Here is a 23,167-nt window from a genome sequence, read left to right on the forward strand (position 1 = left end):
CGATTTAATATTTTACAATCATACGGAGGTCCTAAGCTGTACGTAAATCTATTCCTAAACACAGAAAATGAGATAAACACTAAGTGTTACATGAGGGGAAAAAACCAATCCTGACTGTGTCTATTAAAAAAAATAATTGCCTCTTAGTAACTGTTAGTACTCAGGATAAAATAATCAAATTTTAAAAGTCCCATGAAAATACTCACTCCATGCCAAGTAGTAGTCAAAAAGGAAAGGACTAGACCTGCAGATGCAGGCAAAAAGCATTGGTAATGCTCTTGTAACCTTCAGGAAGGGAAGAAGGTGCAAGTTCAGGAATGGTACAATTTGATAACATCTTTTTTTTTTCTTTTTATGTTCTATATAATTTACATTAACCATGAACTGAAAAAAACAGGTGTGGCAAATAAGGTGTTCATAACATTTAGAAAGGAATAATAGTTTGGGGGTTTATTTTTAAAAGTCAAATTCACTGTCACATATCTGGCATATTTGACAAGCCCAGATGTGCATGGTACATTATAAAAACTCTCTTTTACCTCCTTGTCTCTATGATACACACATCAACCTCACAGGTTAGTGGGCTGAGGAGGAAAGTGGGTAAGCAAGAGCATACATGTAAATGAGAGGGACTTTACTAGTCCACGTATAGGCTGGTTCCTCAATCTCTAACACAAGTCCATACATCCACATTTTCGCCAGGCGCTCCCACTCAGCCTTCACTCCGTTTCTGTGGTTCTGGCATGGATTCCCAGCACAGTTTTAGGTCACACTGGTAGAGGATGAACATTCACCATAAGGAACAGCTGCTTCAAGAGACATACTCAAAAGCGCAACCTGAATTCTCCCTCATACAAGTCATGCACATACACGGGCATCAAACGAATTGAAAACAGAGGTTAAGGTTTGTGTTTAAAACATGACTCAGAGAGCTGGAGATAGTCTTACTCTGCTGTTCCGCGCTAGAGCCAAAAGAATAATTACAGACTAGAAAGGAGCTTAAGAATGCACTTGGATATTAGAGGTCTGTGTGTGATAAGCAGCATAAAGCAGTCAGGATTAAATGTCAGTCTTAACGTCGGTTTCCTCACATCTGATTGCTCTGATAGGCAATGGGCTTTAGTAGCTCTCCTTAAAGTTAAATTACAAGAGCTTAGGGAGCAGAGACAGCTACAAAGTAGGAAAAGCCCTAAACCCCTAAACCTGGCAAACCTCATGAACACTGTTGTAATTTTCTGTATTTTAACTCTGACATAATTGTCCCATGGAAATCCTTCAGTATATTACTGCCGATTATCCAGGGATTGAAGGAACACATTACAAAACATGCAAAAGCATTTAAAGAAATTCCAGTTACGCTGGCTTCTGAAATGCTCCAATATTAGCTTGTGTGTGATCTTGTCCATCTGACTGGCTCTGTAATGTTCAAGCTGTCATATTAATGCGTATACACATTCAGAGTAAGTGCAGACTTTAGTGCTCAGCCGGTTGTTGCTAATGCATTAAACAGTAATGCTCATCTCAAAAATATTATTTTATTTGGTATCATGCCTCAAGTAATTGATGAAAATTCACCTTCAGTCTTAGCCCTCAAAACAATAAAAGTTACATCGCACAGTATGTACAAGTATTTACAATGTCTCGAGAAATCTTCACTGAAAAACATCCTTTTGCTGCACAGCTAGCTATAATTAATACTCTGTAGATTTTTAATCAAACTGTATAAAAAGATCAAACTACTTCCTCAGGTAGAGCTGCAATTCTTGAAAAATTCTTTTTTTGGAGTAAGCTAAGTAAGTAAATTTATCAATTTCAGTTGGAGGTGATGCATACCTTCATGGCATGAATAAATGAAGTGACCTTTTCCATTAAGATTCTGCTCATGCTTTCTTTTTTTTTCCCCTATATGGTTTTCAATAAAACGTATCATTATATTTTATATATCTCATCTGACTCTTTGCAGTCCACAGCCTTTCTTACCCCAGTTAAAGAAGTTGTTCTTTGAATGTTTCTTCTTAAGCATTTATTTCACCTTTCTCCCAGATCCCCTCACTGCAGTTACACTGGAAAAGCTTGTTTAAAGTTGATCAAAGCATGTGGAAATTCTCCTTCCTCATATGATACCTCACATCTAAATCTCATTTGGGAATTTCTTCTTAGGTTCTTACAGCCTTCATCCTTATTTTTGATAAAGCCTAGGCAAGCATAAGTCTTAATTTATGATTTATGCCAAAAAAAGCAACATAAGATACCACATTTAACTGCATTTAAACCATCTGGACCATTTAAAAGATCTATCTATTTAATCCAATATCGGTCAGGACTGATGAACTGGATGTTGAGCGTCCCTTAGCATCTTGAGAAAAGGTAAAGCAAGGGCACAATGAGGATGGCTGTTCCTTAATCGTACATTTTTACCCTAAATAGAAATGGTAACTGTGAACACTTGCATAATACAGTTAGTTCAGCCTCCCCTACTCACAAAGTCCTTGAACAGCACATTGAAATGGGCAATGCTGTTGGCAACTAACATCTGCAGCACACCTTGGGCTTTCTTATACACTCACTAAGCACCTAAGAACTGAAATGGCACCCCCTACTCGCCACACTGCACATAGTTCAATAAACCAGTCATTACATCCTAGCTACTTACTCCTGATCAGGGCTGGTTTTACAATCAATGTGTTTATCACATTCTCAGTCCTCTGAACCTCTTTTTTTTTTTTAATTTGTGACAAATTGATGACATTTAGTCATCTGCCTTCTACTTCACACCAACCATTTTCTTTCTAAACTTAAATGTTGCCAAGTTGATTTCCAAGGTAAGGAAAAAAAATGGAATTTACTGAAATAATACAAGGACTGTCTAGAAGCTGACTACAATTCAAGGGGAAAAAAACACATTAAAACCTTTTATAAACATTTTTTTCTTAGTGCTTACATAAGTAGTGAAGATCCAGTGCTACTACTGTTTTTAAAGAAGCACAAAAATGCAGTAATGCCTGTACTCCTTCTTCCTTCAGCATGAAAGGCAAACCAAAGATAAGTGAACAACAAGTGATCCCTATTCCTTGGTTGCATGAAAAGGATGCAACTCCTGTACTTATCGAGGATTCCCAGGTTCAGGATAGGTTGATGGGGCAATTGAATTGTTTGGATTGTGTGATTTTTAGGAAGTAATCTGTCTCTATCACAAACTCTTAAATTGCTCGTGTACAGAAGGCATTCGTTTCAACCACAGAGAAAGTACAAGACTACTTTGGAATGCAGACTGGAAGAGACGACATGAAAAAGGGCATTTTGCATGAATTCATCTGTCTCACTGCACAATCCCATACATCCAATATGAGAAACATGAACTAATTATTTAACATTTGCATACAAATTACATATTTGGGGGGTTTGTGGCATGGTTCCTTGTGTGATCTTGGGCCAGTTTTTGAACCTGTCTAAATCTCCGCTTCCTTGTTTGCAAAACAGATTAATATTAGTTATGCAGAATGGGGTGAGACTTAATTAACTCAAGTTTGTAAAGGGCTTTCTGATCTTCAGATACTATGTGGAAGAAGGACTAGAAAAATCCATTGAAGAAGCAAGGAAGCATGTAATCCCACACGCACACCACAAACATTTGGCATATCAAATTCATACAGAAAATCTTTACTAACGTTTCTTTGCAGTAGCAGCAAAAATTACATTAGCGGAAACTATAAAATATGTATATTAAAAATAACTAATTCACTTACTTCTTCCTAATTTCTAGGTCTGAAACTGGAACACATCTCAGGCCAGCTCCCAATACCATGAGGCATGATGTCAGTAACACAGTTACCCTCAGACCTAAGATGAAAAAAACAATAGTATTTTACAAGTTAAGTCAGCAATGCTGAAAAAAAAAAAAAAAAAAAAAAAAGTTGCCTAAATATATATGTTTACATGCAGTCTCACAGAAGTAATGCGTATCTCTTTCAAGTCATAAACACTTTGGTGCTGATATGAATTACAGATACATTATGAAATCCTGTGTTATTTTGTATACCTACACTCCAGAATTACAAAGGCTTACTCTTGGCATACTATCGCACAGGACTGAATCCAAAATGTTACAGACATTCTTGGAAGAAAAGTGATAATAAAAGTATCATCAAAATGTACTCTATTTCCTTTAGAATCAGAAGCATTGGGGAATACGCTCCAACGTGTGGTATGAAATCTAGGTAGATCCAAAGAAAAAATCTGGACTTGTACATTCTTTTCCAACCACTTAATGAGTGCAGACACAGCACTGTTATTGTTTTCTTTCATAATGCCGATATGCATTTCATCCTGAAGAAATAACTATTTATTCAGGGGAAAAAAGTGCAAGTATTTTTTTGCAGTCCTTGCAATTAGGCCAGGTTTTCGCTGTGCTCAGCTCAAATTGCCAGAGATTGTAAATATAGTACATTAGAAAAAAGCTACAACTGACTGATTCCTTGAATATGTTTTTTCCTCATACTGTGATTCTCAACTGAGAAGCACTTAGATTAGAAACAATTTTATGTTAGTGCTGCAATTCCTTTTGCCCGCAGTTTACTTGCTGCTGCTAAGGTGTTTCCATCAGCAGCAAACAGATAGAGAATGGTGACAGCTGAGGGGCTTATCTCCAGCATCTTGTAAAACACCAAAATCATAAATATGCACAAAACCGCTGATACAGTCCGTATCTGTGAAGTCATAAAACTTGAAACAATTTCACAGCAACAAACAGAAAATAAAGGACTTCCATGTTCTAAGCAGAACATAACAAAAACAATTAAATAATGACAAACACACAGTGCCTCTAACTTTAGGTGAAACTAGTAACTACCCAAAACACAGACCGAAAAAGAACAAGTCCCTATGATAACTAACTTAACAAACAAACGACTTTTATTGCTTCTAAAACTGCAGATTTTCAGAGAAGCGCTCCCTCTATGTTCACGACTCCTGTAATCAGTACACTCGAACCAGTAGTTGCATTAAATATTTTGTCTCCATGTGAATTTTATGGGGGTTTTAGAGCATGTACTTTACCGAAATGTAATTTTGGAAGACAAGACATCACTTTGCTCTTATTGCAACAGCTCTTAGTGAACCTCACTCACAGGTATGCAACTCCTTGTTCTGGATGCTGCACAAACCAAACCAAAGACAGCTCCTCTCTCCATCAACCTAGCCCAAGACAACCCAAAGAAAAAGTAGTTAACGCTACAGGTTTTCTGAAATGGAAGTATGACTTCCTTTGGTATGGCTCAGTCATTAACGAAAGGAATGCAACCTGCAGTCCTGCAACTCCGAAGGACACCTCACAACCCTGATGCCCTGGAGAAGTATCATCAGCTGAGAATATTTGTTTCCTTCAAGGATTTCCAATGCCCGTCCAGACTTACTTGCATAACCGTGCTCAACCAGCGCTTGTTCCTGTTAAACTGGTTTTTCAAGTGTGCATGTTCAGAGAACCCTAACGAAATGCCTAGATAATATGGCTGTTCAAGATCCTGTTGTTCTTCATGTTTGCTGGACCACCATGTGAGCCTTCATGACATGCTTAACCCGATAGTACTATACTGCATATGTTGGGGGGGTAATCATTTGTATCAGGATCGCATATGTGATGCTTTTGCCTTTTCTCCTTGGAAATAAATCTCTGTTAGTATTGCTTTTGTGCATAATAAGAACTTGTACGCTATGAGCATTATAATTTTATTGATGGAAAATCGAAACACAAGTCTTTTAACTGAAAAATCTGCAGTCTTCCATTTGGAAAAGCTGCTGCAATGTTTCAGGAAAGCTCTAGTAATGTACATGTCACCTTCATATTTTCCATGTAAACCATGCTCTTTTTGAATTACATGTCACAAAACACAGCATGTTCTGCCTTTCAGGAGACACAAGGACAGTGACAGCCAGTCTGGAAGGTCCTGCTCAAGGGGTGCCACAGGAGGCACAGGCCAGGTACAAGCCCAGGGCACAGCAGTAAATGAGTATTATACAGAAATTCAAGTTTAAATCACCACAGGACGTGAGGAGTGTTTCCAAATAAAAAACATCTACTTGATTTTTAATTTAAAAAAAATAATAAAATAAAACAAATGCCCCCCCCCAACAAACCAAAAAACATAAACCAAGAAAAAGTTTTAATTTAAATCTGCAGAAAAGTTTCCTAAGAAAAACAACATGCAATTCAGTGAAAAGCAAACTGCATGCTGAAGTTTTCCCCCAGCCCTAAATTTAGGCTCATCTTTAATGTCAACCTTACATGTCAGGCTATTTTAAAATAAAATTATCAGTTAAAGCCTCACAATCATGTATGTTTGATCTCTCCAAACATTCTTTGAAGTCCTCATCTTGAATACTATACACTGTAATGTACCACTTTTAAATGTTTTGATTGTACAGATTATTCTTTGGACTTCCGCCCCACCCCAACCCCCGCCATCTCAACACCCCTAAAAATTCAATGATGACACCAAAATAAACAACTAAAAGACTTTCAGACAAGCCACATTTTAGACATTTTCTTTGTTAATTACATGATGTATTTCTACCCTGTAAGCACCTTGTCCTTTTATTTTGCTTTACATTTTAACTCTCTGAATCCATCCTCCTTTTCACCTTCGTTAGAAATTGGTCTTTAATATTATTTTTATAATTATTACAGTGGTTTTGCTTTGAACGTTGCAGTGGCCTTTAATCTGAATTGGGCATCTTGTATTACTCTGAAAGGCGCACCCCAGAGCAGCACGCATCGTGGGGATGATAAACCAAAGTAACCAACCAAGCCTGAAAAAAAAGCTTGTGAACCCTGCAAGAAATTAGTCTTCTATTTTAAAAGATCTAAGTAATTCACACAACCAAAATTTTGAGTAGGTGTAATTAACTTCATTAATTTTACCTTGTAAATGCAACTGGGAACTGACGGGGGGTGAGGGAGCGTTACAACTTAAAATCCATCATCCCGTTTTCAATCCCCTTCTATCAGAGGTTTCTGACACATGTCTAGAAAGGGAAGAAACTTCCAAAAAGGGATTTTCTGCCAAGGGAGAAAGCTTTCTGCTCTTCAGAGCCTTACTCGTTAGCTGCTCATCCCCACCCTGCTCCTGCAGGAGGTTTCTGGGCCCCATAGGTTGCACCGACCATTGAGCAAAGCGTGGCCACATTCAGAATGGCCAAACGTCATTGACAGTAACAGAGAAGTCTGAGCTAGCAGCAGAAATGGAGTCAGCAATAAAAAGACAGATTAGTTATCACTTATGAGTGAAACAGTCTATATCGTTCAACTGTTTAACCCTCCTGCGGCTAATAACATGCTCTGCTTTACAACTTCAGCAACCCACACTGCATTTGCCGCTTTTTATTTCTTTTTAAAAAAACTACCCCCAAACTCCTGCCACTATTAAAGATTTAACACAAACTCTCAACCCACAATCCTCTTAACTCTCCTGCAAAAAACAGACTTTTATTCTTGCCAAGACCATGTTGCACCAGTAAACCTCAATGTTTACCTGTGCTGGCAGGAGATACTGACCGTACCTGGCCCCTAGGACATTTCTAGCTGGCCCTCTAGTTTCCTTTCCTCTTTGCTGGGAAAGCAGCTGCTGCAGCAACGCACACAGCATGATGAACCCAGGGCCCCCACCACCCACCACAGAAAACGGGCAAAACCCAACACATTGCGACATGGTTTCGCACCGGAGAGGGAGGCAGCAGCCGCCAGTGGTACCCAGCTGCTCTTCAGCTCCCTCGCAGCAACACCAGGCGATAGCATCCCATACGTGGGTGTCGCAAACCCCCACAACTCTTCCAGCATGCCTTATTTTCAAGATACTTTTTAAAGCACATGAAAAGAAAATTCTTTCCCCACACACACACACACTGCATTACTGACTTGTAACCCAGTTAAGTGATTCATTATGCCCAGTTTAATAAGAAACTTAATAAAAGATGTTGTACAGCTACAATGAACTCCTCGTTCCAATTATTTATACATTATCAGTTTGTTATTCAGAAAGAGAGCATGATTAACAACCGTTTAATGCTTTTGTAAGCTTTTGAGAAGTATGACCATTCCTTCTCTCACTTGTCAGTCCCCCATTACGATAAAACATCATAAAGCATGTGACTGACAGACTGTAAAAACCCAACTTGCTCACACAAAACACACATTCAAGACAAAACTGCCTTCACGTCGAGAAGTGGAAGTTTCTACTTCTGCTGTCTAGCGGCACCGAGCGCCCTGTGCATCCCCCAAGACCGAGGCCAGCGTACGGCAGCACCCCGCTTCCCCAACTACCGCTACAGACCTGCCGAGAGCAACCCGCTTCTCGTTCAGAGCATCACACAAATGGCAGGTATTGTTTAGGTTTGGGTTCCCCCCGCAGTGAAGCGTTCGTCTTAGGGGGAAAATTCCAGTTGGACATGCAGAACGGACACTTCTCACCTTTCTGCTAAGATTAATGGAAGTTTGGCCAGAGGAGAGGCTGCCGGATTCAGCCCTCCGCCTGGCACGGCAGCAGTGGATTTCCCTCGTACAGCTCACACATTCCAGTCTCGGATGCATTAACATTTGAGGGTTTTCCTTCCTTCAGCTGCAGATACTAAAATCAGTCCTCACAAACACGGGCTACAACAAGGCTCTAATTAGAAGCAAGTGACATCAGCCTGCTGCACATTTTCACAGTTTTTAAAGACCAGGCTGGAAGCAAGAACGGTCCCTTCTGACACTGAACTGAGAGTATTTTAATTTGCTTAACTACTCTACTACTATTTTGACTAAAGCATATCTAGGTAAACAAAAATAATAATGTTCCCTTGATGCACACACATCAGGAAATGAAAACCTCACCAATTTCAACAGCCATTCCAACAATTCACTGTTAAATTGTGCTTTTCCTTTCAATTTAAAACAAATTCAGGTGTCAAACAAATTCTTGTTTTGCCTGCCTTTCTTGACAAAACAAAGCGCAGGATCTTGCATTTTTCCTTCTATGAAGTTAACATACAATAAACAGCCTTTACCTTTGGTTTCGGCAAGCAAAGCACTGACCTCCAAGTCTTTCACAGTTTTTCTTTGGTTCTAGAATTGTATTTGTGTCTTGTCTGAATACCCACCTTATCGTTCAAGCATCCTTTTTAAATGGACTTCTTTGCTGGATACCAATTCTCCATTTCATTGGAAGGGTCTGTTTCTCTTCCTCCTTAATGCATGCCTTTACATTTAGCCATAATAAAACAAAAGCTTGATTAAATAGCAGACTTTATCAGGGAATCCTGAAAGCTCTGCACAGTCCCTACTTCATCATTATCTACTGCTCCAGAAACCTTTGTATTTTAAATGTAATTCTAGCAAAATTATACTAATAGCTGTGCCATTTACTCTCACAAGATCCGTTATCTTTGTCATGATTAAAATAATAAAAAATAAAATTGCTACCTTTCTACTAAACACAGTGAATAAAACTTCTGTCTGCCTGTGTTTTGCCAAATTGTCTACTGTCATTAAGGACGTTAAGCAGCAATCCTCCTTCAGAAAAACACCATCCCTGCATCAAGCAATGCAATTCTCAAAAGAAAAGAACCTTTTCACTGATGTAAAAAGACTTCATAGCTGAGATGTGCTCCCAATCTTTCTGCTAACACATGGAACAAACTTGAAAAATCAGTGTATCGGGCCTGCCCTGGATTCCACAAAAGCACTTGATTGCAGAGGAGCATAAATTGTGTTTGGAAACTCAATGGAAAATAAATACATTATCAAGAATAGCATCAACCACACTCAGAAGCAACAAAAATTGGGAACCAAATACAAAGACCACATGCAAGGGAGAAAAACTACCAGTTCATATCTAGCTAATCAAAAATTACTCCTAGTTTGATGGCCAAGATGTCATGGGGTGCCATTAAGCACAACATACGTGATGCTGATGCTTCTGTTATTGCCTCATCTTTTGTAAGCTGTGTTTTTAAAACAAACAGAAGCCAATTGTTTCCATCTGCTCCCCTGGCTCTATGTGGCACTATCAAAGTAGCATCCTAATTTCACCTAAAAAGGTTTAGGAATTCAGTATTATTTTTTTCTCTGATTGAAAATAAAGCAAACTCCTAGTGACCTCATTTAAGCATTCTGCAAGACAGGTGGCAGCATTCTGCTGGTATCAAATAGTAAGAACCAAGCTCTACCATACAAGACTCATTTGAAATAAATTAGAGCCAAAACTACATTTGTGTGTCGTCCGTCGTCCCCGTCCGTCCCCCCCCCAAGCCTTGTCTTGGATACAAAAAGTAGACCTTTTCCTGTATGGATCCTACAACACAGCCCAGTTCCACTTTCCAGTGGAGGATTGCACAGCAAGGGCAGATTCCACTAGACACTGTGCTCCAATTTCTGTCTGACATAAGCAGTAGGCAGCTTGGATCCCTAGACAAAATACGTACCAGAAATGTCTTAAAACATAGATGTTGGAGGTACATTTCTCTTTATAATTTCTTACATCTGTTGTAACAGAATGTGTCAGCAATAGCTGCCCGCTTAACATCCAAGCTATCAGGAGTAGTTAGAAATTTCTTATACATTGATTTATTGCAAAATTTAAATTCAAGGAAAAAACCTTTGTATGTATAAACACAGCAGCTTCAATTAGAATAGCTCCTGTGGTTTGATATAGATGTTCTAATCAGGGTCAGAAATTCAGAAGAGACAATATCCCAGAAGCATCATCACCAGCAATGCGGGGGAACCCACAGGGAAGTCCCAGCCAAATGAGGAAGAGAGAGTGATGCCAGGTCCAGATCTGACCCAAAGATAAAGTTATTTCTGTTGCTAGCACTTGTTGGACAGACACAGCAAGACCGTGCAAAACTGAAACTATGATGGCCAACACTCATCCCCACCGGCCGTTTTTTAGAGTGTAACTCTCATATGAAAAACATGCATTCCCTGCAGAAACGTCATCATGTGAGTCCTTATAAGAACAGCATCAACTCCCAAATTATGAGGTTAGTTAAGAATCTTGTAAAAAATCCAAATATAACTAAAAGACTCAAAGCACAAAATTTAGTTAGTCAAGTGTTTCAGAGAGAAGACAGTCATCTTGAGGGAAATGACCAAACACATGTAACAACTAAAACAGACATAGAAGCTGCTAGAACATAATTGTGAGAAGCAAAGCTGCAATTGAGAATTATTATGACAATCACAGAACCACCCTGCAATTCCTGAGATACCGCATCTTTCTCTATGTGCATCCTAATTGTAAGTGAACCAAGATACTTATGTATTCACACCCTAACTGCTCCGCTCACTTCTGGTTTGTATTGTAAATACTATTCTTGCTTTATGGGTTTTTTCGGTTGTCTTCTTCGGTTTTTTTTTTTTTTTTTTTTTTGCCTTAACATTCATTAAAGCATATTGAAATCATTATTTTTCTGTTTACTCTAGATCCAAGAATTTGACTGCACCTGTGAGAAAGAAGAATAAGCTATAACAACCATGTCAAGAGGATGCAGTGTGCTTTTGTCTCATTTGCATCAATTAGGTCAAGATAATAGGATCAGTGGACCCATCCTGTTCTAATATTATCTCAGCATATCAGGCAACCACATAATCTCTAAAAAGATGTCAAGGAAAGTACAGCTTAATTCTCCTACTATAGTCCTCTAAGCTTAGTTGTTACAAATTTAATGACCCAGCTTCTTCTATGGTGTCTTACAGAGATAGCTCCACTAGCACAGATTTAACCACAGTTGGTGGCAGACTACACCTCTAAATACAAAGCAAGTATTTCACAGTTTGTGCAGCAGTTTAAAAGTTCGGTACTGTAAATAAAGTAGTCTTGCTTTTAAGAACTGAACAGGCTTAATCTGAGCTTTTGGATACATAAAAAGGTAGTTTACAAGTATTGAAGTTTCCTTCCATATGTGAGCTAAGGATTTTGAAGCATCCTAACATCCATCAGCAATGGAAAAACAAATGGCAAAAGATGCAGATTAAAAATCTGCACTGCAAGTTCCTACAAGTGTTGTAAATTTTATTTATCAGTCCAGAGACTGACATTTTGCCTGAGTAGATAAACAAAGCACTGGAGTTGAATGGTATTTACCTGCAGATCAAAATGCTGATTTTAGAATCAGTTTTAGACTCTTTACTAAAATATCGCCTATTCTTTAATACCGTGTTTTTTGGCTTCAAAGGAGACCAATTATTTTAGCTGTTTATTGATATTATACATTTTACTGCAGAGAGCATCCACTTTATCTGCAACTAATCCAGGTGCAAGGAACCTCTCTTAATCCTTGCAAAGCACCTCCGAGAGAACAGAGCACTGGCCTGGGGCAATGGGACCTGCATCTCTCAACACGCCTTATGAAATTGGGCAAGCCACTTACCTTCTGCTTCACTTTTCCATTCCCCACCCCACCCCCCTTGTTTATTCAGGCTATAAAGGCTATAAACACATGGAAACAGGAGCCAATCTCACCATTAGTATTAGAAAGGCCAGTAAATCAGGTCTTCTCTTCAACTGGGGTCAGCACAGTGCTGGGATACAATAAAAAGGGCTATTTGAGGGCTTACTAAATCTGTGAAATTAATATACAAAGAGTATACAACTTGTAAGTGTTGTTCTTTCTTCCTTCACCTCAGGTACCTGCTATCTACTCTCAACTCCAATATTTACTGAAACATTTTATTTACTGAAAAACTATGTAATGGGGCACATGTGTGTGTACGTGTGTGCTAGCGTGTACATACAGAGAAAGATGCAGAGCAACTGACAAAAAAAGCTAATAATTCAGCCGGGGACTAAACCTCTTCATTAATTTTGAAGCTAAATTATGGATGCTCATTAACAAGTTGAGAGAAAGACAACAAGCCTTCACTCTAGCTCTCGCTGTTGTGTTCCTGGACGAACGCCGACAATCCCAAGCGCTTTCAGCGCCGAACAAGGGGGAGGAAAGCTTTTCCTTCCCACTCGTTTCAAGGACTCCCGATTGCACAGCAGGCTTAATTACTACACTAACTACAGATCCTTACCTGTGGTGACAAAGAGGAAAAACAATCTTTCTTGTACACATCTATCAGGGAAGATGTTCTGTCATTATCTTAGTGGTACTTGCCTGCACCGCCCAACGGTGCATGAAATTCTTCATTTTAAGGAATAGAGGCATTCTGCTTTGCCACAACAGAGTACCAAGAAGCAACCATGCAGCAAGGACTGGCAGCCACACTAAGTGGTGGCCATGCCTAGTGCATCCGCTAAGCAGGACACTAAGTGCAAAGTTTCTCCTTTTTACTATCCCTGCTGGATTGGGGGAAAGAGAGCCTTAAGAGTCCCACTGACGTAAGATCCATGTGGGTCTTGTGACTTGGAGGAAAGGTCACTGGAATAAGCTTTCAATTTTCCTCTTTGTGTACGGTTTCAATGTTACTTTAACACTAAAATGCATCAGGCACTATTTAGGGTATATAGTTCATCCTAAAAGACACCTTTTGCAGCACTGTAACGGGTCCTAAACCCATTACATTTTTTAAGGCTCCTGATCAACTCTTTAGGTTCACGTGATTAATCAATATAACAAATCCGCCTTTCTCAAATAAATAAAAGGGATGGCGTTCATTAAAAAAAACCAAATAAAACAAAAAGTTTCTAAATGCAGTTGTATTTGACGTCTTGTATTCCAGAAAAACAACAGCAGACTTTGGAAAAAGCAGAAGACCTCTCACTTTCAAAACACATCATTCCCTCAGGCTGAGTCACACGGATCTCCAGCTTTAAAAAGAGGAAAAATCTAAAAAGCCTCTCTCCTATAAATCTGCATGAGAAAGCTTAATTTGTAGCTTTTGAGGAAGTTGGAGCACTGACGACAGGCTTCTGCAGCATAATTATAGCTACAGCACCGTTACAGAGACACAATAGCACAAGCACGTGAGAAGCACTGAAAAACAAAATTATGGCAGGAAGTGATGGAATAGCTCTGAAGGTCACCACTGAGAGACAACCAGAGCAAGCCACAATTTCCCTTGCCTCAGGACTATAACTGAAAAAAATTCTTAAAGAAACTTGTACTGGCGAGGTCTTTGGTCTGCTCAGCTGAGGCTAAACTGGGTTGCCACCGGGAGAACTGAAACAACGTTCTCCAAGAAAATTTGCAAAACATTGTAACAGAGAATTATTGAAGCATCATGTTTCTTAAATTTACTTCTACTCATCTCAGCACTCACTTTGGGTTTGGGTGGTTTTAAACCAAGTACTTTTATTTGCAATGTCAGACTATAAATTTTCACAACAGGGACCGCTATTTCAGGACCTGTGCTATGAACTATCTACTTCAGCTCTGAAAAGGCAAGCAAATACCCCTTTTTTACACAGCTCCTTTCCCATAAGCAGGGTACTTCACACCAGAAAAAAAAAAAAAGGTAGAAATTGGCAATGCAGAAAATATCTAAACTTTATTAACAAGTAATGAACCTCATTTCTGCATTCCCTCCGGACTTGTTTTTCACTCCTAAAACATAACATGAAACTAACACCTAAAACCAACATTGGCCAAAAATAATTAATAAAATTTGTTTTGTTTCTGCAATGGTAATGCTGTGAGTGGAATTTAAAATCAGTAAGTCTGGGTTAGTTCTGCATTACCAAACGAAAATGGTCTTTTTTCGTCTGTAGTTAGTTTCTTCTGATAGGAAAAATAAATGATATCATATTAATTCTTAAAAGGAAACACACTCGGTTTTCTTTAAAAGAAGCAGATTCCACTTTCGCAGGCCAAAACCAAATCTTTTTTCTCTTCAATGGAATTATAAACTAATAGCTAGAAATTATAAACACAGTATAAACATACAGCTAGCAAAATGAATGCAATACAACTTTCCAAAGTACTTTACTACTTCCATAATAAAAACCTACAAGAGAGCCCAAGGGACTTGGATAACAGTGGAATTTGTTGTCAATTACGTTATAGAAGTTAGCACCAGCTACCTTTATGTAGCACGGCTGCCACACTGAAAAGCTTCTAGAAGAAAGGAGACTGGCAAAATTTAAATATTTTTAAAATGCAGCAAGGCAGTGGACAACATAATGGTATTTTAGTGTTTTCTCTTCTATTCCACAAGGCCTTGCAGAAGGGGTGAGGCCAGAGTGGCCACATACACCCCAGCACCCGGCTCATGCCTCCATCACGAGGCCAGACATCCGTCACCACCAAACCCACGCAAGAAGGAACAGCCGCCCTCCTCTGCGTTGGCAGCACCCGGGGAGCCCCACAGGGAGCAGGCAGCCATGGCCCGGAGTGCCTCGGGGAAGGGGAGGGTGAAGGATGGACCGAATACACCCTCTGGCCAACAACAGGCACTGCCAAGCGCAGTTCAGAGGTTGGGTGGTGCAGAGGCAGAAGACTGGGACCTTGTTGGAGATAAGAAAAGGCAAAAAGGTGAATTGCATTCAAAGAGACTTCCCAGCTCCTGGTTTCAAAAGCACTTCTCAAGCCAGCTCACAAAAACTGTGTTTGCTGATCCGGCTGACCAGGAGGGGTGCAGGCACCCGCCACCCCCATCATTTGCTGCTAGCGACCGAAGTCATGTTTACTGTTGCCTCTTGCTCAGCATCCATTTTCCTCCTCCACCTTGCCCATCCCCATCACTCCCTGCCCTCCGGCCCTAGATCTCGCTTCTGCGTTCATGCCTCCCATGCTTCACCCACTACTTTATCCATCTTCTCCCCTTTTCTCTATCTCTTCCCACCTACCCAAGGGCTTTTCTGACATCTGCTCTCAGTCCTTTGAGCCCTTAGTTTCTTGCATCCAACCTTTTCTACTCCTCGACAAGCGGGAGGCGTGGAGGACAGAGGGAAATTGGAGGACAAGATGGGCACACCACAACAGCAAGGAGACACACAGGTGAGGCAGGAGAAGAGGAAGCAGCCAGATAGGAAGAATTTGGCTCAAGAGAAGGTTATGAGGAGTAGTGAAAATACATGAGCGTACAAGAGGGGACATATGGTGCATAGCTGCCCTAGAATTACACTCTCTGTAGGCAACTTCTACAAGATTCTGTTGACAAAATATCTTCCTAGGTAGAGCTGTGTCCTGACCCAGTTCCAGGACATTCAAGTGCTTTAATGCTGCCAGTGTTAACAGCTGCATAATCAAAGTAAGGGATTGTATTTTACACCCATAAATGATTTCCCTATCCATCAATTTGTCAACATCAAGGTACAGCAAGTTACACACCCCGTGCTCAGTGTGCCTGTATTTTCAATGCACCAAAACCTCAAGTTAACATTATCTTCACACAGCCATTACTATTCTCACACGAGTTACAGAGTCATCTTCGGATTTTACTTGCCATTATGACAAAGTTATTTTAAATTCAGCAGGCAGTTTCCTGATATTCTTCAGTATGTGGTGTTTCAAAAACCTGTCCTAGCACCACTGCCGCAGCTGCAAAGAAGCGTGCCAAGAGTGCAAAGAGCACGGGAGTTGCGTAAAGGGTAGTAGTACAAAGAGAAACGTCTGTGGAAACATAGTACAAAGCAGAGACTGGGGGGACATGGTCTAACAGAAAGACCTCCAGAAAAGGACATCTGTCTACAGCCACGATTGATGCTTTTAGCTCAACCTGGCCCATCAGGAGGTATGCGAAGTGTTGCTAACAATCAAACTAGTATTGCTGTGATGAATCATAGTGGCATCAAGTTAATACAACTCATCAGATCCTAATTAAACCACTCTATGTTGCTAATCACTGTGTGAATCTCAAGTGGTCTTTTGTAGCCTGCCTGACTCCAGTGAAGGTGGGCCAATCAATTCTCTAATGAGTCCTCACTTCTGCAAGCACTTGCACAAATGCTCTGTGGACTTTCATGCGGCCACAGTATATAAAATTAAGCAACAAAAGCTAAGTTTGGTCCAGTCTTCCTTTTTTTTTTTTTTCTTCTGATGGCATAGAAGAAAAGCATGCCTATGTAAAAACACACACACACTAGCAACTCATCAAAATAAGTTTTGTAAAATCAAGCTGATCAAATATCTGCTCTAGTGGGATTTACCTATATTCAGCTCTCTAATTGCTTCTTTCATCTTTCCACATGAAAAACAACACTTCATCTCATCTCCCAAGACTTGTTAGCTTAGGAAAATTAATCCCTTTCACAGAATTTGATAGGTGTGGATCTGTAGCACTTATAAGACAACAAAATATGCATCATTCATATCATGCAATAGATGATGTCTGCAGGATGGGAGAGAACAGACTGAAGTAAAATAGGTATTTTCCTTCAAACTTCTTTTGCATTTGGCTGAAGTGCATCAATAACTTGCCTTTCACCAGATATGTGCAGCTTTCACTTCATATGAATCAAAGCATTCTCTCCTCCCCCCCGCCTTTTTCTTTTAAAAAATGAATCACTACATTCACATTTAGCCTTCATGAAATCCAGGAGAGCCTTCTGCTACTCTTTTTGGAGTTAACAAGACCTCTGCTACTAACATAAATGCTACTGAGTAGAATCAGTTGTTTATGATGAGACTACTCTTTGTAATCCCAGCATATTTCAGTGACACACCAGAAACATCACACTTTTCTTTCTCACTGGCTCCTTGCCATTCTGCCCACATTTTCACACCTGTAAGTTTTCCCATAGGTATTTCTTTCCCATAGGCTGTGCTAACTTATCAAAAAAAAAAAAAAAAAGTATACACCTTTTCTATTGTTGTAGCGTGTAAATCCTTTTAGCTTGATCTCACCAAATTATATTAAAGTCTTACAGCCTTACGCCGAGTCTTATCCTAGGCATCTTTAGCTGAGACTCACACTTGAACTTGACCCACGAATATCAAATTGGTCATTTTGAAATATTGGCCACATATCTTGCAATCATGCATCTGAAATGAGAAATGTCCATTTGAGATCATGATAAAAAGAAGCTGAAAATGTGTTTCTTTGCCACAAGATTAAAACCAACAGACTTCAAAAGCTCATGATTTGTCTACTTTTGTCCTTCTGTTAACCAAAACCCCATGTGCTTACGATCACTGGGGACACAACAGAACTATGAATACTTCCATTAAAAACTCAGCATGTTCTTGTGAGTGCCACCACAGAAAGTACTTCACACTGTCCATCTCTACCAACTGTGATACCTATCAACAACTAGACCTGCTGCAATTTTTTTGACTTATTAGTAACATGCTCCAATTTACATTTACTACTGTTGTCCGAGAGCCTGAATGACAGACAAGAACCCTGAGATGCCAAGCGCAATGGAAACACCTAAGAGAGAAAATGTCTTCCCCATCTGTTGACTTCACTTGACCGTTCATGTTTCCACTGACTTTTGAACAACAACCGGCTTCCTCTTTGCTCTCTGTACACACCTTCACATCTCTCAAAACAAAATCAAAGGCATTCCACAAACACTTCCTTAGATAAGGGAGAAAACAAGTCTACTTGAAGTCTTCTCCTTTCTGTCCAAGTCACCCTAGATGTGAGTTAGAGGAGTCCAAAGGTCCCCTGAAAGCAAAATTGGTGTCTCCATGCATGCAGCAGGGAGTGAGAATCTGGGAATTTCAAACATGAAAGTTACTATGCAGAAATCACTTTATCCATCATGTATAGTTTATTTTGTACAGTGAATACTTATTAAGACATTTTTGTATTAGTAAGGCCTGATTTAGTACTCACACTCAATATTCATGAATATTTTGTCAGACTGTAGTAAAGGACTTAACCTCAAAATTCCCAAGTGGAAGAGATAAGAACTATCAGATGTCTCAGAGAAGAAAACTGAGAAGCATGGTTTAGGACGCAGCAATGAAATCAAAACTTTGATATTCTGAAAAGGAACAACTACTCATACAAGTAAAAACATTCATGGTTTCAACAGACAAGCCAATCTCCATTAAAACCCAAAATCTTATTATTGAAGTTTTCTCTCTACTTCATAATTTAATCACTAGGATAACTGCTATGCTATGTAAATTTAATTTTAGCAAAATAAAGTTACTAAGAATGTCTATTCAACCCATGTAAGCATACACCATTTTACAAAAAAGGACCAAGAAATAGATTACATTTCACGTTTACAAGTAATATGTCACATTTCTTCAAACTCAATATAAATCTGTTCACTGTGTTCCAAAAATTAATGAAAAATATCACCATTCTGTTCAATTTGTTTAATGTAAATTAGCATAAAGTATTTCATTCTTCATTGCCTCTTCTTGATTATATGGGAATATAATGAAGACTGACCGCATATATCGCTTCTAGGTCTCACCTTGTAACTATAAACTTAACTGAAAAAAAAAGGGAACCAGATCCATAGAAGTATGTAAGCTTTCAATTTCAAGTTAAATATATAAATATCCTAACTGTTCTGTATGCTTATATTTACCATTCTCAGGAAATGAAACACTCAAGGCACAAAACATCCATAAACACTCAAGCATCATGTGACAAATTGTAGCTAATTTTAATCATGTAAACAACAAGGGTCCATCCAACAGCACACTGAAGTAATTTCCCATTTAATTTCAGTCTTATTGAATCTCTAAAGGTAATTATAATTTAAACAAGGACTCTCTAATCCTATTGCTAAAGAAAATGCACCAGATTAAGACACATGCAGCTCCACAGCACACTCCATCTTTTGACCTTTCTTCACCAAGAAACCAACCAACAAACCCAGACACCACCTGTAACTCTACTCACAGAAAAGGGTTTCAAACCTACTTCAAAATGGCACATACTGAAAAATGATGCATGCAAACATAATTCCCGAGTTTCAACACGCACCCATCCCAGAACAGAGCTGGGAAAGGTTACGGATGCCACCACTGTCCCTGTTATAGCACCCAGGAAAGCTCTCCCGAGAAGCACACTGGTAGAAGTCTCCGCTCAGCTGGAGGAAGCAGGGAGGCAGGAACAGGCACAGAGCTCGCTCCCCAAAGATGAATTTCCAGCTGTGATACGTGAGCCTTGCCTTACAGAAACACCAGCTAAATCCAGGCTTCCTCCAATGCCTCAAAGACCCTTTAAAACGCAGTGTTAACACCCCTCAAAAAAATCGCCTATTCCTACTGAGTCTGTTCAGACCTTCTTAGTTGATTTTTCAGAAAAATCTTACTTGATTTTTCAGAAATACAGCCTTGTTAAGACCATCACTACTCTCCTGATGAAAACTCACCCTCAGTTTCATAAAACCCAGGAAATCCCTATAGATTACAGGAACGTGGGCTTAGCCAACCCAGCCTGTTTGTCATGCTGCTTCTGACACCAACACCATTCTGGGTCACTGAAGTCCTTGGGGGAGGCATACATTTGCCTGTAGTATCTCCTGCAGACATTTCCCAGTGACACCATCTACACACTTTTCCCAGCCCACATATTCCTCCCGTTCTGCAACTGCATTACCTGTGTCAACTGCAAACAGGCCTCCACAAAACATCCAGGAGACACACTTGGCAAGCCAGGAGGAAAAAGGTCACAAAAGCCAAGAAACCCCTTGAGGTCAGAAAACAAAAAAAAACCCCAAGATGCAATTTCTCCATCCTGGATCTCTTCTATACAGAACTGAAGAACAGATCATTTGGAGCTCATTTAGCATACCTTTTATTAAAAATAAACACTGCAGTCCTCTCTTCTCAGAGGACCCCACACTTCTCTGAGAAGCTGTGATGGAATTGAATCACACAGCCCAAGAAATGCTTCTTCCAAGAAGGATTCTTAACATGCTTGTTGCTTAATATTCAATCTTTCAACTTCTAATTAGTTAAAAGGTAAAAATAAAAGTGGCAAAACCCTTATAAGCAGTAGTGAAATAAGAAACAGGCGCACAAATAATACAACAGAAGTTTGGTATGGAAACAGATTTATGTTTCAAACTATATGCTACAATGAACAACTAAAACCCAAAAAGACAAATACTTTTTGGACTTCATCTGAAGCGTCATAACACAAAATCAGACTTAACTGACAGCAGGCAGCTATGTATCAATATCAGTTACATATAGCTCTGACTGTGAAGTATAAGACTATCTAAAAGGAGAATCTCCTCTCAAATTCTGACATGCATCATCTACAGTGTCATACTTCTGATACGTGCCAGGTTTTACACGTTGACACTTCACAATCATATTTTTTTCCCCCTGACAGTTCCTTTACTAGCTAACTCCAATGACAGATGATTGAAGCCAGGAGAATAAATGGTGTCATTTCTCTGTATTTTTGGTACAGAAAGTAAACTTGGTGTAACAACAAGCATTTGTACCCCTAAGCAAGCGAAGTACTGCCCTTGCAAGGTCACACCCAACCAACTTTACAGCTTCAAAGTAGTAGTCACACTCCTCCCAGAACATGCATGCTCCAAAGAGCAGAAACCTCCCTGCAACGTGCCACTGATGGAAACATGCCCCATGGGAGAGTAGGGCAGCAGTGGCTCTCCACTGCTCTCCTCTTTGCTCCATGGAAGGCCAAGTGGCAGGACTCCACCACCACTTCCAAAGTGAAGAGCACCACATTCTCTGTGGGAATCATCCAGACTCAGAAAACAGCATGAAACACAACAGGGCCCCCACAAAATCTGCTGGTGTGCAATGAACGTGCTCCAGAGCCCTTACATACACCTTATGCATAAAGCCAATGAGTTGAGATGCTCTATTTAGGCTATCAACCAAAACTGCCTCAACAAGGAAGGCAACAAATCAAGAGCAAAGAGGTAGTTCATATCGATGTCTCCAATGGACATGGAAATTAAAGAAAAAACACAACACCCAAGCAATCAGTTAAGGTAACGAGGAAAACACTTGTACACACTTTCATTAAAACAAGCTACGTGTGAATCCAAAAAATTCAGCAATTATATTACTAATTACATTGAAGAAACAACAAAACACTGTTTTTTATTCCATATTCAAAACTTTTCCAGTATTTTTGTTTGCATTGAAGAAATAAAAATACAGAGTCAGTTCTACAAGCACAGGTTCAAGTTTAGCTTTATTTCCTTCATACCATGACCAGCGTCACTGTCTTCACTGTACAAAACAAAATAACTTACTTTAAGATAATTAAGAACACTATTTTACAGCAGTCTAGACAGATGTTGTCGACTTAAGTCTAAATTGCTTGAGAGGAGACTGGCTGTACAGCCACCACAGACTCATTTGGAGAACGTATTTTCAGCCCAATAGGTTTTATTCCCCCAATGCCTCTTCAGCTTTAGGAAAAGCAATTCCAATTTCGAGACACAAGCCTTCTCAGCTACAACTTTTCTCCCTGCCTGCCTTCAGTTCCCCCCCCTTCCCTCCCCACTAATGAGCTATTAATTCCTAAATAAATGGAATGAGTAGCACTTAACATCAGGAGCCACAAGGGTATGTAGGCTCCTATCTCCTGTTTAGAGGCCTGTTTAAACAGGAATTAAAAGACTACACGCTTCTGTGGATTTAGGCCCAAAAGCTCAAATCTGCAAACAGAGGCACTTGACCTCCACAGAGTGGTCCCCAGGGTGACCGCAGACAAACTGCACAGGCCCTGGAGAAGTTCTCCAAAGACAAATGCCATTTTCAGAAGTTTACTACCAAGATGCAATGGCCTGAATGCAAACTAGGAAACTCTTCCTCGTGCTTGTCTTCTGAAACCCGTGAGTGCAACTTCTGGTTTACATTCGCTGCCTTTGCGTCTCCAGAACGCAACTAAAAGCAACCCAACGACTTTGTGTACAGTCTGCGTCTAAACACGAAGTATTGCTTTCACCATGCAGTGGCTGCCCCGAATATGGGCTTTACTCAATCCAAACATCAACACAGATGTTTGTTTTACAGCTGATTACCAGAAAACCTGACCATCCCCAGGTCAAGACACCCGCATGGCAACGACAGAAGGAAGAACATCTCCAGACCCACACCTCAGCCACGACGTAAGATGCCGTAATTCCTCTTAGCTTTAGGAACAGCTTAAGTACCTTCCTTGTGAACGGCCTTTGATGTGTCTTTGTTTGAGCAGTGTACCGAAAATAGCACTCATGATGCTTTTAAAGTATTACTCATCCCTTTTTAATGCCGAGGCCACTTGCCCCGGGCTGGCAGCACCCCCTCCCCCAGCCACCCCACCACCACGCTGCCCCTCACCGCGGCGTCGGGGAGACACGGC

The 23,167-nt window shown here is 39.9% G+C and overlaps 2 protein-coding genes across 2 annotated transcripts in view; one reads left to right on the forward strand and one right to left on the reverse strand.

Annotated features, from left to right (window-relative positions):
- DIRC2 (disrupted in renal carcinoma 2) overlaps positions 1–15,301 on the reverse strand; it is a 56,599-nt gene extending 41,298 nt beyond the window's left edge. The window contains exons 1-2 of the mRNA XM_009887319.1: positions 15,232–15,301; positions 3,747–3,840 (exon numbers count right to left, since the gene is read on the reverse strand). Of these exons, the coding sequence (XP_009885621.1) occupies positions 3,747–3,840; positions 15,232–15,301 (164 nt within the window). The remainder of the gene's footprint in view (positions 1–3,746; positions 3,841–15,231) is intronic.
- The window catches only part of HSPBAP1 (HSPB (heat shock 27kDa) associated protein 1), a 47,269-nt gene continuing 39,401 nt past the window's right edge, over positions 15,300–23,167 (forward strand). Inside the window, exon 1 of the mRNA XM_009887320.1 lies at positions 15,300–15,450. Coding sequence (XP_009885622.1) covers positions 15,300–15,450 — 151 coding nt within the window. The remainder of the gene's footprint in view (positions 15,451–23,167) is intronic.

Source organism: Charadrius vociferus, unplaced genomic scaffold (assembly GCF_000708025.1).
Source record: "Charadrius vociferus isolate BGI_N301 unplaced genomic scaffold, ASM70802v2 scaffold385, whole genome shotgun sequence".
Taxonomy (NCBI): Eukaryota; Metazoa; Chordata; class Aves; order Charadriiformes; family Charadriidae; genus Charadrius; species Charadrius vociferus.